Below are 17,482 nucleotides of genomic sequence, written 5' to 3' on the forward strand. Positions count from 1 at the left end.
TGCGGACGCTCTACGGTGGAAGGTGAAGTTCGGGCTGTGTTAGGACGTGACATAGTGAAAACAGCATGTGCGATGGTATCGACAGGCCTGGGTTCGGATCCCAACCACGTCACTGGTTGCTGTGTGACCTTGGCCAAGTGACTTCACCTCTCTGAGCCTCGTAGAGTCTCTCCTGTGTAGAACAAATACAAGCGTGCGTCAGAGGCTGGTTGCGAGGGCTCTACGTGACTTAGACAGTGGCTGGCATATGGTAGGTACTAGCTAAGGAACTGCCATGCAAAGTGGACAATAATGATATTCTGGTGGGTCCCAGCACTCCTCAGATGAAGTCACCCTGCTAACAGCATTGATGTGCCTGCTTATAAGATCAGCCTTCATTTCTACCAAAAAGGATGTATGAAGAACGAAGTTTGGAGCCTGAAAGTAAGACCGTTGGATGAAGACATTTGTGACTCTGGAGGGCCATGGAGCTTCCAGTGTCCTTTTGAGACATGTAAATGATCCAGAGCTGTGATTTCCAATAAAGTAGCCACTAGCCCCATGTGGCTATTGGTCACTTGCAAGGTGGCTAGTCTGGGTTGAGATGTTCTCTAAGCATAAAATATACACCGGATTTCAAACAGTGCAAAAACAAAGAATGTCAGATATCTCATTAAATGTTGAAATTATAATATGTTCGATACATTGGATTAAATAAAAATACGTTATTGAAATTAATTTAATCTTTTAAACTTTGGAAACATGTGGCTGCTAGAAAATTTAGATTTACTTTTGTGGCTCACGTTATCTAAGGAGTCAGCAGAAAGGGCAGAATTGAGGCTCCATTTTACAGATCTTAAAACCGAGGCTCTCACAGAGAATTCGGTCCAAGGGCAAAGCTGCTGTCCTCACTCCCAGCGCTGGGTTTCGTTTTCCCACATCAAGGCTGCCAGTTACCAGGATGAGCTTAACAGGCCCACGATGTCCCCAGCAGAGCAGGCATTCTCTCCCAGAACCACAAAGGTGGGGTGGAACCCCTTGATGTTGCCCTCCCTTCTGCAGAGACCTCCCCAGACAAAACAAACAAGCCCTTGGGTCTGCGAACTGCAGCGGGGAGCGGAAACCGAGGAAGATCAAAGACCCAGCGGTTACCCCCTTCCGGGCCGCGCAGCTGGCAGCGCGCCCCGTCCCCGGGGCGGGCATTCGCAGGCCCCCTGGCGAAGGGATCCGAGCTATTGGCTAGCAACTCGTGGCTTTCAGACACTTGTCACCGCCAAAAGTGAGCTGCGTCCCCAACTGGCTCGAGGCGCGGTGGGGGCTACTCCTGGACCCCCAAATCAAAACCTAGAGGGCGGAGGGGGTGGGACATGAGGCGAGTGATAAGCTGACACTTTCTGCAAAGGCAGGTCGTGGGAAGACTGGGGAGGGGCAACGGAGCAGGCGCGCAGCAGGCGCTAGCGCCGGAGCAGCGTCCCTCTCCCGACCTCAGTCTCAACACCTGTAAATTGGAGCCACCGAGTCCTGCCCAGCCCGCTTCAAGGGAAACTAGAGCGGAGGGAAGGCACAGTGTTGTCCTCGAGAGCGCAGGATCCAAGAGGGTGTCTGTCCCAATACGCCTGCTGGCGAGAGCCCCCCAGTCCGGGTCCCCAGGCCCCTGCCCCTGGTCGGGGGGACGGAAACCGCAGCCTGGAGGGGGGCGCTGTGTCCCGCCCTGCAGCGCTTGCCGGGCCGCGCCCCGCCCCGCGCCCGCCGGCCCCGCCCCCCGCCCCCTCGACGGCCCGCCTCGCCTTTGATGCGCCGCGGCCCGCCAATGGGCGCGCGGGGCGGCGCGGGCCGCGGCGGCTGGCTGGGCGCTCGGCGCGCCCGGGCGTCAGTCGGGCCGCGGCGACGGCGGCAGGAGCGCGTCCCGGCGCCGCCTCGGGCTCCGCTCCGCTCCGCTCCGCTCGGGGGCTGCTCCGGGAGGAGGCGCGCCAGGCGAGGCTCGGCGAGCCGCAGGGCCCGCGGGCCGGGCGCATGGCTTAGGGACGCCCCGCCCGCCGCGCCCCCAGCATGGGGAAACTTCACTCCAAGCCGGGTCAGTGTCCCCGCCCGCGCGCCGGCCCCGGGGGCCCCGCCGCCCTCGGCCCCGCGATCGCTAACTCTCTGCCTCTCCTTTCTTTTCGGCTCCCGCCGCCGCCGCGCGCGCCGCGCCTGCAGCCGCCGTGTGCAAGCGCAGGGAGAGCCCGGAAGGTAGGGGCGCGCGCGGGGCGCGGGGCGCGGGGCGCGGGCCGGGGGGACGGATGCAACGGCCTAGCCACTCCCACCCCCAGCCCTGGCCACCAGTCCCACACACCCGCTCCCGGAGCTGCCTTCGCACCCCCCCTCCCCGGCCCACCGACCCCTCCCCGCGGTCCTCTGCTCCCCCTTCCGAGCCTCAACCCCTCCTCTCGCGGCCCCCGCCCTCCGCGCTGCCCCCTCTTCAGACTCCCCAGCCCCTTCCCCAAGGTTCCGTCCCTCTTTTCTGGCCCCCGGCCTCCTCTCTTGATATCGCGGCTCCTGCGCCCACTGCGTTCCTGCTCCTGACCCCCAGTCCTCCTCCTCCTGCGCTCACTCCGTGCTCCCGCACCCGTCTTCAGACCCTCGCCCCTGTGCTCGGCAGTCCTGGCCTCCGGGGCTCGCTGTTCCGATCCCCAGGCCCTTCCTCCTCGGGTACCGCTCCCCTTCGCGTTCCGCTCTGCGTCCCTGTTCTTGGGGCTTCGCCGCGCGTCCCCTTCTCCCCCACGGCCTGCGTCCCTCTCGGATTGTGCCCGGGCTCTCGACCCCCTCTCGGCCGCCGCTGCCGCTGCCGCGCCCGCTCTTTCCCTCCTCTCTCCGGTAACTTTCGGCCTGGCAGCCACACTCAGGGGCTGATTGATGTTGTCCCCGCCCCAGGTGACAGCTTCGCCGTGAGTGCTGCGTGGGCTCGGAAAGGCATCGACGAGTGGATGGGGAGGCAGCGCTGCCCCGGCGGCGGCTCCGGACCCCGACAGCTGCGGGCGGCGGGCAATGTTGGCAGAGGAACCCGGGTACGACCCCAGACGCCCCTCTACCAGCCTCGGAAATGGGTCTCCATACCGCCCTCCCCAACTTTTAGCGCCCTCTGGGCACAGCTTCTAAGTCCAAAAATCCTTTCCCAATTGCTCCTGCTTCACCATCATGACCCTGTTAGCCCCACGCCCTGAGGAGTGTGAGGTGACACAGGTGGCAGTTTCCCGTCTGGGTGGGGGCAGAGGGCCACTAGGGCTAACGGTCCTAGGCGAGGAGGTGTGGCAAGGCCAGTCCATGGGGACGCTGGTCTGTGCTGAGGAGTGAGTGTGGGGGCCTGCCCTGACCACCTTGTTTTGGTGGCCAGCGTTCAAAGGTGGGGTTAGAGCTGGGGCCAGGGAGAGAGGGGTGACATCGAGGGGTGTCTGGGTGGAGGGCAGGACTGTGCTGGCCTCTGAATGTGTTCCAGGCGTCTGTGGCATTCATCAGTACTGTTTAGGAACCCCGGTAGAGCAGGCTGTGATCTGGGTGGCAGAGTTTCGGGGGGTCCTGAGACCCGGTAGACGCCCTATCTTGGCCCACAAGGGGAGAGAGTGCCGCATTCTGCTGTCGGCCGGACCCACCGCTGAGCCTTCACCCAGCGGGTCCCCGAGGTTGGAGGTGTTCCTAAGGGAGCAGTCGATGACACACGGGTGTGAGTGAGTCCAGCCCCAGCTCCTGGCCTGGGACTGGCGTTCACAGACGTCCTCTGAGCTCCGGAGCTCTGCACGGGCTTTCAGATGGTCTGCGTGGAACTCGAGCAAGCCCAGGATCAAAGGATGAATCAACTTTTTGATGTGACATTTAATTTTTTTTTTTTTAACTTAGGGAACAGACTGAGTCTCAGGTCTGGTTGGTTCTTTGGTCTTGTCCATGAGCTGGGAGGGCCAGTGGGTGTAGATGTGTGTGTGTGTGTGTGTGTGTGTGTGTGTCTGTCTGTCTGTGTGTGTACGCGCGCGCCCGCGAGGACCTGGGCTGGGTGCAGCTCCGTGGCAGGGGCCGGCGCTGGGAGGTGAGCCTGTGGATAAAGCCGACTCTTGTGCCTGTGTGAAATAACCTCCGCGTCTGGCAGAGGCTCCGTGGCCTCTGCTTAGCTGGGGCTTTCTCTTCTGCACCCCTCGTCATCTGTTGACTGAGTTGGATTTGGAGCCGCTGTCCCCTCGGACAGGTCGGGACTTGGTGGGTAGGGGGCACTGCAGTTAGCGCCCTCGAGAAACCTCCAAACGTCCCTGTCTCCTTCCCCCACCATTTCTAGTTTTTGATCTACTTATTTAGAGCCCAATGAAAATGACCCGATTTAGCCATATGAACAAATAAATGCATTTGTGGCTCAAGACAGAGGCCAAGTGAGTGGATTGCCATTAATCAAGTTTTGAGTTCTTTCAGCCTGTTTATTTTTACAAAGTATTCCTGCAGAATGCCTTTTTTTTTTTTTTTGCAGCCCCCCGCCCCGCCCTTTTTTTCCTTTTCGAAACTGCCAGGCAGCTTGCTCCGTGCTTCAGGGAAAAGTCAGACTACAGCGAGGGCTTACTTCAACTGACTTTTATCTTCAAAGCCGGAACAAATGTTACCCGCATGTTTTTGGTGGGTCTCCTTGGCCTCCAGTCCTGGAGGATGGGAGGGAGGAGGAAGGAAGGAGAGAAAAACAAAAGTCTGTCGTTTTTAATTAAATAGTAGTGTTTCCCAGCAAGAGGAATGTGAGCCAGTAAAAGTTGCCATGGGGGGAATCAGGGAGCGGGGGGAGGGGGCCCCGGCTTAAGTCGGTGGCTTTGGTGAAGTCACTCATGGAATTCTAGCGGAGGACAGCATGGGATGGTGCTCCCCCCCTCCCCTCCTCACCCCCTGTCTCAGAGAAAACGCCGAGGGGCCATTCATGTTTGTTCAAAGCACTTTTGAAGCTGCGAGACACAGCCATCCGCCTGACGTGTTGGGTGGTGGAGGGTGGGCCCTGCCATCCGAGGTATTCAGGGGAGGGAACCCCACTTTCCTGAGAGTCGTGTTTGGTGACTGGGACCCGGACACCTGGCAGTCTGGTCTGCAGAGGTGGGAGCGGCAAGTGCCCCCTGGGAGAGGTCAGCTGAGCCCAAGGTGGGGGCCCGTAGGGCGATTTCAGGTGGTACCTGAAGGAGTATTTTTAATCTTAATAGTTAAGTTTTTCTTTCACCGGAAGAAAAATGACTGGGACATGAAACCCATGATTTCATGGATTTTACTGCTTAGGATAAAGCTAAGTTGAAAGAGATCATCTGAAGTTGATTCCGAGAAAAATAGTTAAGTGCAAGTAAGTCAATAATTAAGGTCAAAATGGTGACTGGGAACAGAATGCCCGATGCTTGGGAAACGCCGAGATCCTGAACAGAACTGTGGCGGGCACCCCTCGGTCTAGTCTGATTCCCAGGGTCCCCAGCAGTGCGGATGGGGTGGCTGTAGGCTTTCCCGTTATATCATCGGGATATGCAAGGGTGTGGGCTCCACAGCCTGCTGCATTCCAAGGGCTGGCAGATGTTCCCCCACCAGCCCCAGGCCTGCCGTGTGCGTGGCCTCTGTCTCTACTCCTTCACTGGCCTGTCACCAAAGGGGCTGGGGACACACTAGTGACTTCTCTGACCAGCATTATTATTATTGCAATGATAACTATTATTCATTAAGGGCCTGTGTGTGTCAAGCACTTTGCTTACATTATCTTAATCCTCTTCGTAACCCCGTAAAGTTGCCAGCCAGCTGGTGGGGACTCTGTTTTCCTCTCTTTCTGGAGCGCTCCCTAGGACAACGGAAGCCACGTGTGGTAAAGCCCTGTGCCGGACGTATGCTCAGCCCGGAGGGTGCCACACTTACTACTTCCGGGAGAGCTGGCAGCCTACCAGCTGAGAGTGCTTCGGGGTGAGGCAGGTTTTGGGGACCCTCGTCTTCCTTAACGAGGTATGAATAGCTAGATAAATGTTCAGGTTGGGCTCAAGTCACGTACAAGGTCCTGGGGTGTCAGAGGGTGACCTCGCTGGCACTAACCTAAGCCTGTCCTCCCGAATGCAAAAATAAATGAGGTCAGCTGTGTCGCGAGAGTGCGTCACCTTGTACAAGCCACTTTACCTCTGTGGACCTTAATGAGCTCATCTGAGAAATGGGCGTGATGCCATTCTCTTCCCTGGCAGGGTTATGGCAGGTAACTCTTCAAAACAAGTAGAATGAGGCAGAGGCTCCCCGTGCCCCGTCCACCAGAGACTCACTTGGAGGGACACGGGCTAAGGCCAGGGCTTCCGCCGTTTTGTGGGTTCACGGTGAACTCCGAGGGAATATGAACTCAGAGGACAAAAGTAACGAGGGATGGGAGGTGTGCACCTGCTACGAGAGGAAGACAATGGGGCGAACTGTCGATACGCCAGACAGCAACGTGCCCAACCATTAGAAATTACGACAAGCAGAATAATCTCAAGGAGGCGGAGGGCACTGAGGCTGGGAACGCGAGGCAGCAACAGGCAGTTTCCAAAGAAAACCAGCTGGACATATTGGCTCTAGAAGACATAATGGGTGAAATCGGAAAGCTTACCAGACGGAGTAACGGATGCAGGGGTGTCGATCAGATGGCACTTGGAGAAGCAAGATCTGTGTGCTGCGTGCACACTCGTGCGGCGTGTGCACAGCTGGGTTTGAGCCAGCTGCCCCCCACCCCCCGATGTGGCCCCTTTGTTCTTTTATAGCAGAGCTGCCCGAGGAGAGCCGGGTGCAGGCGGGCCCGCCCCTGGATCAAAGGTGGCTGGCTGCCAGGCGGGTAGGTCATTTGATGAGGGGACACCTAGTGCAGTTTGATATTTGGGGAGGATTGGGAGGGCGCGGGCCCTGTTGGAGCCCTCGGGCCCTGTTGGAGCCCTCGGGCACGCATGGAGCTGGGGGACGAGGTCGGAGGCTGGCCTGGCTGCTGCCCGAATGCCGGATTCCCTGGGGAATTACCTTCGAATGATACCAATTGGCACAATTAAAAGGCCCCATGTCTTCACCATATGGAAAGTGTTAGGCCCCCTTACGTGATTTCAGAGCTATGTGTCGGGAGGTGGACTTGACATTTGGAGTAAAGCATAAATTAAATATTTGCTGTTTCAGAATTAAAAGACGGTTTGCTTTGAGGCTAGTGGAGCCATTTGGGTCCCCTCTGCCCATGGCACCCAGGCCGGCGTCGCAGCCCCACCTGGGAGCTTTCTTTATCCCTGGGGAATAGGAAAGAGAGACGGGGGAGCTCGAGCTGGGCCAAGTGCCAGGTGGTTTCCAACCGGTCTGCGTCCCTCGGGACGGGCGGGCAAGGCTGTCATGTGCTGAGTGCTGCAGTGCCTCTGTGACGTGCGTGGTGTCTGGTAGAGGCTTCGAGGAGTGTCGCGTCCTCCCTGTGGAACGTTTCTTCTTTGAGAAGAAGGTTGGTTCCTGGAGTCAGGCCGTGTGCGTGGTTTAGCCTCTCGACCTCGGGAGCAGGCCCTCTGCATTCCCGTTTGCACAAACTGTAACGAACCCCAGGAGAAACTGGACCAGGAAACGGCCACGACGTGTCCCACGTCCAGGAACCTGTGAGAGGGGTCATCCCCTCTCCCCGTGGGGACGTCGGAAGTGAGGAGAGAAGGTAGGCGACAGGTGGACAGAGAGCATACCAGGACGCTCAGGCGCCACGCTCAGGGACCACACTGTCCCCCTGAGGGCTGAAAACAGCAAGGCTGGACCGTCAGCAATGAGAGAATCACTTTCCCAGGATGCATCTTCCCTGTGGTGGGCCCAGGACACATAGTGGACACTCGTGACGTAGTCACTAAATGAGTGAGCGAAGGAACGAATGAACGAATGAATAGAAAATAGATTGGGTCATCACCCCTGCCTCCTCCCCAGATCCTCCTCCCAGCCAAATGGAACCAGAAGCAGGAATAAATGCAAGAGTGAATTAGGCCTTTTCTTTGAGGCGCTCAGATATGGACTGTGATCAGTAATGATCGTTATCAATTATTGATTCCCTAACTGTGCCAGACATGGAGGATACAGTGACAAATAAAAGGGACGCGGGCCCTGTCCCCCTGTAGTTTCCGGTCTACAAAGAATAAGCACGTCATCAGGCACACAGACAGACAGACAGCGACGCTGGTGAGGAGCTGTGCGAGGCAGCATTTAAGCGGTGACACACAGTGAGGAAGGCGTGGGACGAGCTGACCGAGGCCTGGGCTCACTCTTGTCCGAGGAGGGTGGGCGGTGGGTGGCTTGGGCGGTGGAAAAGGGACTGTGGGCCGCTTGTGGGCCTGGGGATCTCCTGGTGCTCGGTGCTGGGAAGTCCCATACGTTCGCGGCTCTTGGCACGTGGAGCCACCCTTCCCTCTCGACGGCCGTGGGGTGGAGCTGCGTGCAGCCAGCATGCCGTCCCAGCCACCAGCACTGATTAACGAGGAGTATCATGTACTTGGGGACATTCTTTCCCCAGCTGTTTGGGTGGCTTGGTGGCCCCCGCTGCCAGGTGGGGGAGGAGAGTGGGCTATAGGGCCAGAAGCCCAGCCATGGTGGGGCGTGGGGATCTGAGGTGTGGGATTGGCTGCTCAAGGGCCGAGGAGGCATCCCAAGGGCCAGGGGACAAGAGGCAGTGACAAGCCAGAGAGCCATTCTACCCCAGAACTGCCATGAGCCTGTGCCCGGGGTTAGAGGGCCCCCTGCCTTGGTTCACCAGATGCGTCTGGGAAAAGGGGGTGCTAAGTGACCGTCTTGTCAAGGCACCGTGACCACCGAGATCTGCGGGCGCTGGTGTCAGGTACCCCGCCATCGTCCTGCTTCGGGGCTGCTGGTAGCCTCACTCACTGGCTGCGGGTTCACAGTGTGCTTTGGTCTCGAAACGTTCGGAATTTCTAGGTCGCTCGCTGGATTCCGCAGCAGACTTCTGGCTGCCTCCCCGACTCCCCTCTCCTTTCCTTCACTCACACGTGTTCTTTCTGTGGCTCTTGTCTCTCACAGACATTCTTTCTCTTCCTCACGCTCTCCCTCTCTCCCTCGCTTCCCCCCCCCTCCCTCTCCCCCTCTCCCCGAGGAAGGAAAAAATTCAGACTCTCACAAACAAAATATCTGCCATTCCATCTGAGAGGGAGCTGAGGCAGGAGCCCAGAATATCCTGGAAGAAACGCCAGAGAGAGCTGAAGGCCTCGGTTGTTTAATCTGGAAGGCGGTCTTTGATGTCACCGTGCTCCGTTTGTCCTGGGAAGCTGCCTGCTTCTTTCTGGCTGGCTTCGGACTCTCCGCATGAAGAATGGCCGGTTCCTTCAGGGGCTGGAGGAGAAGCCCGTTCACTCCGCAGAGGGCAGGCCTGGTGACGTGGCCGCCCCTGCCAAGCCCAGGTGGGGCGCAGAGCCTTTTCCAAACAAGCGTTTCCAGGGACATAAGTAATTCTTTGATAACTTCCCAGGAAAGGAGAGGGGGCTGTTTACCCATGTGGGCACCAGCCACGGGCCTCCGCGAAGTCCCTCCACTGAAGTCATCCTCAGCCCCAGAAAGGCAGCACGCCGAGCTCCCGCCAGGGGCTGTGCCCACAGGGTGAGCCCTGGGTGTGTGTTTGTTTAGAGGCCCCTGGGGAATCATTCCCGCCTTCACCCTCCTTACTTGGTCAGCCATGTGGGCTGTGGCCTGTGCGCGTGGCCTCGTGTGTGGCTGACGCCTTCCAGAGGGACCCCAGTGGTGCGGTATCAGCCGAAGGGTCCCTCCCTTCATCGGGCCCTGGGTTTTCCAGCTAAGAAGTGGGATAAAGCGTTTATTGTCATTGAGCAGCTATGTAATGAATGCTTTCCAGTCACGTCATTCGTGCATCTGCGCCATAAATGCCAAGTACCTCCTTTAGTCAGGTGTGCATTTGCTCCATCACTGAGCGTGGTTCTTGTTTTCATGGAGCTCACACTCTAGCAGGGAGCATTAAAAAAAAAAAGTTCACAACTAAGTTGTGATATGTGCCTCAAGGGAGGAGCGGTGGGTGCTTTGAGAACATTTAGTGGGGATCAGACCTAATCTGGGTGGCTGTTTGTTCCACGAATATTTGTGCTCAGGATGTTGTAGAAACTATAAGGAAAAGTGGTATTTCCTGCCTCGCAGGACTTAGTGTTTCACAGGACTAAGCTTCTACCTTTGCTTTTCCTCATTTTCCTTCTCTTCTTGCATTGGTGGGACTCCTATAATCTTTAAATAACCGTCACGCGTGATGTTTGTTGTTTATCTAGTTAAGAAAGCTGCCTCCAACTCCTCATTTGCTAAGATTTTTGAAACCAGGAGTAATTACTGAATTTTATCAAATGCTGTTTGGGTGTTGATGGAGCTGATCATTCTTTGCTAGTGTATAATATATGATTTGTATGCATGATTTACATTACTAGATTTCCTAATGCTTGAGTTTTTTTGCACTCCTAAACGAAATCCTTCTTTGTCGTGATGATGGCAGTTTTAAAATGTTGCTGTGTTTGATTCGCGAGTGTTTCACTTTGTGTGTCGACATTCATGCTGGATTGGCTCACAGTTTGGGAAGGTGGATTCTGAACAGTGAAGATGATGCTAAGGGCAGTTAGAAGACCCTCTGGGGGCTCTGAGCCCAGGGCGGCGAGTGCCAACTGCTGTAGGGTCAGAGGTGGTCCCAGAGGAGCTGCACTTTAAGCCCAAAGGTGAATGGGGAGGGGTGCTGGTGAGCAAGGCAAGGGGCCAGGGTATGTGATAGCAGTGTGGGTGGGTGTTCGCTAGATGGGCCAGCAGCACGTAGTGAATGGGCAGGTTATTTAAGATACTGATTGAAGTTCAGTTGGGTGCAGAGGGGTCATGGGCTGGGCCTGGGGCCTTTCTCAGCCACATTATGCAGCTTGGTCTTTGTCCAGAGGGGAGACAAGGGTGCGATGGGCCAGCAGGGCAGAGGGAGCTCTCGTGCAGGGTAGGAAGGAATGTGGGGACGGGCTTGGTAGTAAAAATACCTTGGAGGAATCTAGCGACTGTGTTCTGTGGGCTCGGCGAGAGATTCGGGAAGGTTTGCCTTGGTCCAGGCACAGTGTTTAGTTCTGGGGGGTCATCTAGGGGACCCCTGAGCAGGCCACAGGCAGGAGAAGGACCAGGAGAAGGAGACTAGGGCACAAGGCAGTGTGGTGCGGTGGTTAGAGCGAGGACCCTGGAGCCTGATGTCGTGGGTTTGAATCCTGGCCACGCCATCATGTAGCCATGGTGTTGTGCCCAAGTCTGTGCCAGCCAGGGGTCCGGCGGGAAGCAGATGCACCCCGGAAAGTTTAAGTGAAACTCGCCTCCGGAGGTGCGGGCAGATGTCAGGGAAACTCCACGGGGTGCCGAGGCACCCAGGGACTAGCCGGTCCCTGGCACCAGCGGGAAGCTGCCACCACCCCCGGGGCTGAAGCAGGGTTCAGCAGTAGTGAGGGGCTGGGAGGAAGTGACCCCACCGCCCGCCCTGGGGCCTCCCACTGGCTGACTTAAGGAGGCCAGGAAGCTCCACAGGGGCCAGCTTGCTGGGGCACAGGGCAGCACAGAGAAGGGGGGTCGCCCAGGGGTGGGCATGGCAACAGCATAGTCACTTCTGTGCCTCTGTTTCCTTATCTGCAAAGCAAGGGGGGTAAGAGCACCTGCTTCACGGGTGGTTGTGAGGACGCAGATCGTAACCGCCTGGCACATAGTAAGCGCTCAGTACACGCAGCTGTGAAAGTTACAAAACCGTGACACAGCCAGGGCTGTGGAGGTTTGGGGAGGACTTTTTGAAGGAGGTGGCTTGTGTGCAGGGCACCTGGGGTCAGGACCCCCAGGACCTACAGAGGCCAGGGGAGTCATGTTAATGACGCAGCAGGCTGGGTGAGAGGCCCTGGAGGGTCCTGTCTCAAGGGGGCAGCACCGCTCAGCCCCAGCCAGCCTCGGCCCAGTGGGAGTGTGGCTCTGGGAATGGCACAGCTTCTGGTCACTAGGAGAATCTAGCCATCTGAATTTTTATGTGAAATCTTTCTAATCTAAACAAACAAGTGTCAACCAAAGAAAATGTTTTCTAAACACGTTAAGTGGTCCTAGACAGCTAGATTTGGCCCGTGGTACCCTGGCTTATGACGGCTGGTTTAGATCTACACGGTTTGGATGGGGTATGAGTACGTTAGTGATAACAGTACACATAGGTGAGTGTGAAAGCCGCCTAATGCTGTCCATGCATTCTTCGCATGCGTTATTTTCCTGCATACAGGTGCGTGTACAGTCTCAGCAAGTCAGGGAGACTGGATTCAGGCTGCCTCCGAGACGGAGGCTGCAGCCCAGGCAGAGGCCGGGTGCCGGGAGGTCCTGGACAGTACGTTTCAGTTTGGCGGAGAACAGTGAGGGAGGGCAGTGGGTGAGTACGGTAGAGACGGGGTTTGGGCCACTTTGTGCTGAGCCCCAGCATGTGCCCGTAGTGGGCGTCAGAGGTGTGGCCAGAGCTCTCATCATCGGACTCTCGGCGTGCAGGTCCCAGCTGCACCTCTGCCCAGCCGGGTGGCCTTGGGACACGTGATGGCTCATCTCTGATCCTCAGTGTCACGTCCGTGGACTGGGTACAGTCACAGTTCCTGCCCCCCGGAGTCGGAGAGTGAGCTGAGTTCATTTTGACGAATCAGGGAGAACAGAGCGGGTGTCGCTCCCTCCTCCTGGAATTTTCTATGTCACTCGCTCACGATCACCCCGATGTGTGTCAGGACGGGAGCGGGGTGCAGTGAGAGAGAAGACGGAGGAGGCTCTGCTTGGACTGAGGAGCGATATTTAAGCTGGGGAGACCCAAAGAGTAACTCGCCAGGGGATGCGAGGTCTGGTAAGAGCATCTCAGTCTAGGGCTTGGGGACGTCAGAGGCCTGGAGGCACGTTGGGTGCTGAGAAAGCCTTCAGCCACTTCCGGCGTCTGACAGGACCACACTCTAGTCTCTGAGCTGTTAGGGCAGAAAAGTGTGGTCCAGCTGGGGGCGGGGGTGGGGGGCGGAGGCGTGCCTGGGGTGTTAGATGCTGTTATATGTCATAACCCACTGTGAGCCCCTGTCCACCTACGGCAACTCTTCCTCTTACCCATGTCTGTTCAGTCCAGCTCATCTCCTTTCTGGCTGGGCGGGAGGCTGGGGTCAGGTCCTGACCCCAGGTGCCCTGCACACAGAACCTCTCTGTCACATGAAGTAGTGTCAACCTGCACTCTGGCACTCTACTGGCTGGCCTGCCCGCTGGCCTTGAGGCCGGAGCTGGAACCCTGCAGAGGGTGGGCAGAGCATAAAGGGCCCCTGTTAGCAGGGTGGGCCTGTCCACCCTCGGGCCGCAGGTGAGGGCTGGGGAAGACCACAGCCTCCGAGGATGTTTTTCTAACTCCAAAACGCCATGTGGGCTGGCCCCTTGCGCAGAAGCTTGGGCTTGTGGCATCTCCACTGAGTGGGACTGGAGGTGCCGGTTAGGGGTGCCACTCCATGCCTGGCGTCCAGAGGGAACCTCATTAGGGGGCAGGTTGACCTTGACTCCGTCGTTGTACCCTTCTTCCCGCCGCGATCTAGGTAGACTTCAGAGGCACAAGGTCACGTAAGGGAAGTACTGTGGGTCAGGCACAGACCCACCTTCTCAGGCATCTCACGCTCCCCGAGGAATCCAAAGGGCTCCCCACCTCGGTCAGTCCTGGGCACGTGCCTCCTTTCCCGGTGTTCCGTGGCTGCTGGGTGCCCTCTGCGGGCGGAGCCTGGGCTGAGCCTGATGCAGCACTGAGCGTCTGCCGTGGGCCGGGCACGGTCCCTGCGGCGCAGCACCGTGGCGAGGCGGGTGCGGCTCTCCTCCCATTGTCCTGGTGGGAAGCCGGGCGTTTGAAGAAGGCCACCTCCTTACCCAGAGTCACCTGGCTTTGACATGGAACCTTGCTCCAGCCGGTTCCAAACTCCCGTCGGTCTGATTTGAGAGCCTACTTAAATCAGTAGAGATGACTTTAAAAAACAAAAACAAAAACCCGTATGTTATAACCTCATTCCTTACTCATGAAATCCATGTAGTGATCAGCATTAAAAAAACGAAATAGAAAAGAATAAAAATTGGAGAGAACATCCCATACAGTAAGAATAAATATTGCTTCGTGTAACTTTCTGTTTAGTTTAGACATGTATTTGTAGACACGAAGGTCCGTGTCTATAGCTAACTAGATCGATCTAGATCTACCTCTGTCTACACACACACCTCTACCCAAACCCATGTATACACGGGCCCATTATAAAACATGATCCTTACTGTGGGTCACGATCGAAGTGGGGGAAGACACTGGTGTTTGGTCACTGGTGTGGACTCAGAACGCGAGTGCCTGGTTCCGCGTCCTAGCTCTGCTCCTCGCTTGACCTTGGGCAAGTTCCCTGACCTCTCTGAGCCAAAGCTTGCTTTCTTCGCTGCGGGGCCTTTGGTGTGTGAACTCGGTCAGAACAAACTCTCCGGGGTGGCTGTGGGTGCTTTCTGGCCGACCCGCTCCCTTTGCTTGGGGCGCGAAGAGAACGAGAGCCCTTTGTGGGTCCCCATGTCTCCTCGCCTGAGAGACCAGCCTCTGAGCACGGACGGCCGCAGGGAGGAAGACACGGCCGAGTGGGGCCCAGACGGAGCACCGTGCTGAGAATCCTGAGCCTGGTGGGGGGAGGGCGGTGGCTTAGCCGGCAGGTGTCTGTCGTCACCTCTCCTGGCCTTTGCTTTCTCCTCTCCGAATGTAGCGAAGAAAAGGAGGGTTGTTCAGGTTATAGTTGGCCGTGTAACAAATTCCTCCAAAACTTAGCGACTTAATCATTTTATGATTTGCTTAAGATCATGCAGTTTGCATAGGGCTGTGCACGACCAACTTGTCCATGGCTCCCGGCTGCGTAGTTGGGGTGGCTCAAACAGCTCGGGGCCAGTTGCAGCAGCTCCCCTTGGCTTATACATCTGGGGCCTTGGTCGTCTTCCAGGTGGGCTCAGCACATGGCTGGCTTGGGCTTCCTCCTAGTGTGGTGGCCTCAGGGTTATCAGGCTTCTTAGCTGGAGGCCGGCTTCCTTAAGTGTGCAAAAGTGGAACCTGCTGGGCCTTCTTAAGGTTTGGGCCTGGGATTGGCAATGCCACCGTCTCTCAGTTAAAGCAAGTCACGGGTCCAGCCTAGATTCAGGGGGAAGGACCACTGGAGGCAGGTTCACAGGGAGGTGGGCGGCTTTGGGGGCCATAGAACTGTCCACCAGAGCGGATGCGGTCTCCTGGGGAGAAACTGCCGAGAGGCCGAGCGAGGAGATAGACCGAAGGGTGTCTGTTGGATTTTGGATCCCGGTGGTCACAGTCGAGGTGGGCGGGAGCCGTGTTGATGCAGTGACGTCAGAGGCGAGACTGGAGTGGGCCACGAGGGGACCAGGAACGCGTGAGCAGAAGCACACGCCGGCGAGAGCATCGTGGCTGTGTCATTTAGAAGAGAGAAAACGTCGTAGCAGCTCATGCGTCCGTCACTGGGGACAGGCTCATAAATAGTGGTGTAGCCACTTCATGGCAGCTGCTCACATCGGGGTGACGGCTGCATGCCGCCGGAAACGGGGCCCAGAAATACTGTTGAATGAATGAAGCAGGAGCGAAACCTAAGTGCAACGGGACCCTGCTTTTCTGCACTAAACGAAAGTCCTTTCAGGCCTCAGTGTCTGTATGTTCACAGGTGCCCAGAGAAGGCTCTGGAAGGGTCCCCTGTCAGAGGCTGTCTCCCTGCAGAGAGGAGTGTCACCCTTCACATTGCACATGTCACACTGACTTCTTTTCCAACGAGCACGTGCTACTTCTGTATTTTTCGGAAAGCCGATGCGTTTTACAAGAGAATGAGCGATGAGGACGGAGCCTGTGTGGGCGGGGAGGGGGGAGGGCAGAGGGGCGCAGCACTCCCCATCTGTAGTATTGTGGGGATCAAGCGAGGGGCCCTGTGGGGAAGCCGGCACAGTTCCTGACTGGCTCCTGACTCCGACAAGCTCTCAGGCAAGGGCTCCGTGTCCTTCTGTGCCCCTCCCAGGGCTGTGGGTCCTTACACCTACAGGTGGATTTAGGACTCTACTGACAGTTATCGACACCTGGCCTCTCTTCCAGGGGCTGCCAGCCCCTCCTCTTAACTGGAGGAAGGCGATGGTCGAAGGACCTCTAGACCAGTACTGTCTAGAACTTTCTGTCCCGATGGAAATACTCTGTGTCTCATGGCCCAGTACAGGAGCCGTTAGCCACCTGTGGCTGCTGAGCCCTCGAGATGTGCCTGCTGTGACTGAGGAACTGAATTTTAAATATATTTTATTCGAATCAATTTAAATTTAAGTTGAAATGGCCACGTGAGACTAGCGGCCACCGCATCGGACCACACAGCCCTGGACCACCAGAGAACAGCCAGGGGGAGGCTGACCCCGTCGCGAGGGGTCTGAGGAGTCGTTCGCAGCAGGTGGCGGTGGAAAGAAAGCTCTGTCCCCAGGAAGCACTGCCGAAACGCTCCTGGGGCTCTCTGGACCCCAATTCCTGGAGGCATGGCTTCGCTCAGGCTTGGAGGGGGCGGCCCCGCCGGCCACTGCCGCGGTCAATGATAGGAAGGGTCGTGGGGTTCCTTCAAGGTGGGCGGCTTGCAGCCGCTTCTCCTGGCATCATAAATCGGGGCCTTCTTAACCTCGGAGGTCCTGCTTCGTAACTGCTTCTGGGGATCTTGGGCGAGGCCTTGTCCCCTCGGCTCCGGTCTGGGGGCGCTGCAAGGCCAGGCCTGCTGGGACTGGGGTCAGCAGTGCTGAGTGGGGACAGCTTTTTTTTCCAGTACCAAGAGCCAGGCCAGTATCTCTCCGGAGTTCTGTGGTTTGCAGAGCTGCCCTCCCAGTGATTTGTCGGGCATTCGGTATTTGCAGAAACCTGGCCAGGTCAGTATTCATCCCTGGGGGAAGCGGAGGCCAGACTGCGAAATCCGTGGGACGGCTCGTGTGTGGCCCCCACTGCGTCCTTGGCGCCGTTTGCACTGCGTGGCATGTGGCGTTTGCCAGGTGAGTGGGTCTCAGCGGGGCCCAGCAGAGGGCACAGAGCCTCAGAGGGGACAGGTGTTCGGGTCCTGGCCCTCCAGAAGCTCCCCTCTTTCCAAAGCGGTTCTTCGGGGCGCCTCTCGCTGTGCCCTGTGTTGGTGCACGCTTGTCCTCCCACGGCGTCCTCGGCCCACAAGACGGGGAAGCGGTGGTGTCTGTAGGTCATTGGAAAAATTCCGTTAAGACGAGGAACCCTAACAAAGTGATAGAGGCCTTAAAAACATTTTAAGTGGCACGTTGTAATCTGGCGGTGCGCCCTGACTGAACAGGGTCCCGTGGAAATCATTGCACGCTCTTGCATGCATCTTACCGCCCTTCACGGCTCTCAAGCCTTCCTCCGTAAGGATGGACCGTGATTTGCTACGCTGACCCCTGTCATCGGGCGTCTAGGTTGTTGGTGGGCGTGTGTCTGTGGTCCACTTTAGAGCAATGGCGAGCG

General features: G+C 57.4%; 1 protein-coding gene across 2 annotated transcripts in view; it reads left to right on the top strand.

Annotated features, from left to right (window-relative positions):
• Positions 1-1,851: 1,851 nt before the first annotated feature.
• Positions 1,852-17,482, top strand: part of NKD1 (NKD inhibitor of Wnt signaling pathway 1) — a 71,672-nt gene continuing 56,041 nt past the window's right edge. The window contains exons 1-3 of one of the 2 annotated variants that reach the window (XM_039880835.1): positions 1,852-2,053; positions 2,176-2,208; positions 2,890-3,023. In XM_039880835.1, the coding sequence (XP_039736769.1) occupies positions 2,029-2,053; positions 2,176-2,208; positions 2,890-3,023 (192 nt within the window). In that variant the 5' untranslated portion in view covers positions 1,852-2,028. The remainder of the gene's footprint in view (positions 2,054-2,175; positions 2,209-2,889; positions 3,024-17,482) is intronic. The other variant, XM_039880836.1, reaches the window with a different exon arrangement.

Source organism: Pteropus medius, unplaced genomic scaffold (assembly GCF_902729225.1).
Source record: "Pteropus medius unplaced genomic scaffold, Ma_sr-lr_union100, whole genome shotgun sequence".
In the NCBI taxonomy this organism is placed as follows: domain Eukaryota; kingdom Metazoa; phylum Chordata; class Mammalia; order Chiroptera; family Pteropodidae; genus Pteropus; species Pteropus medius.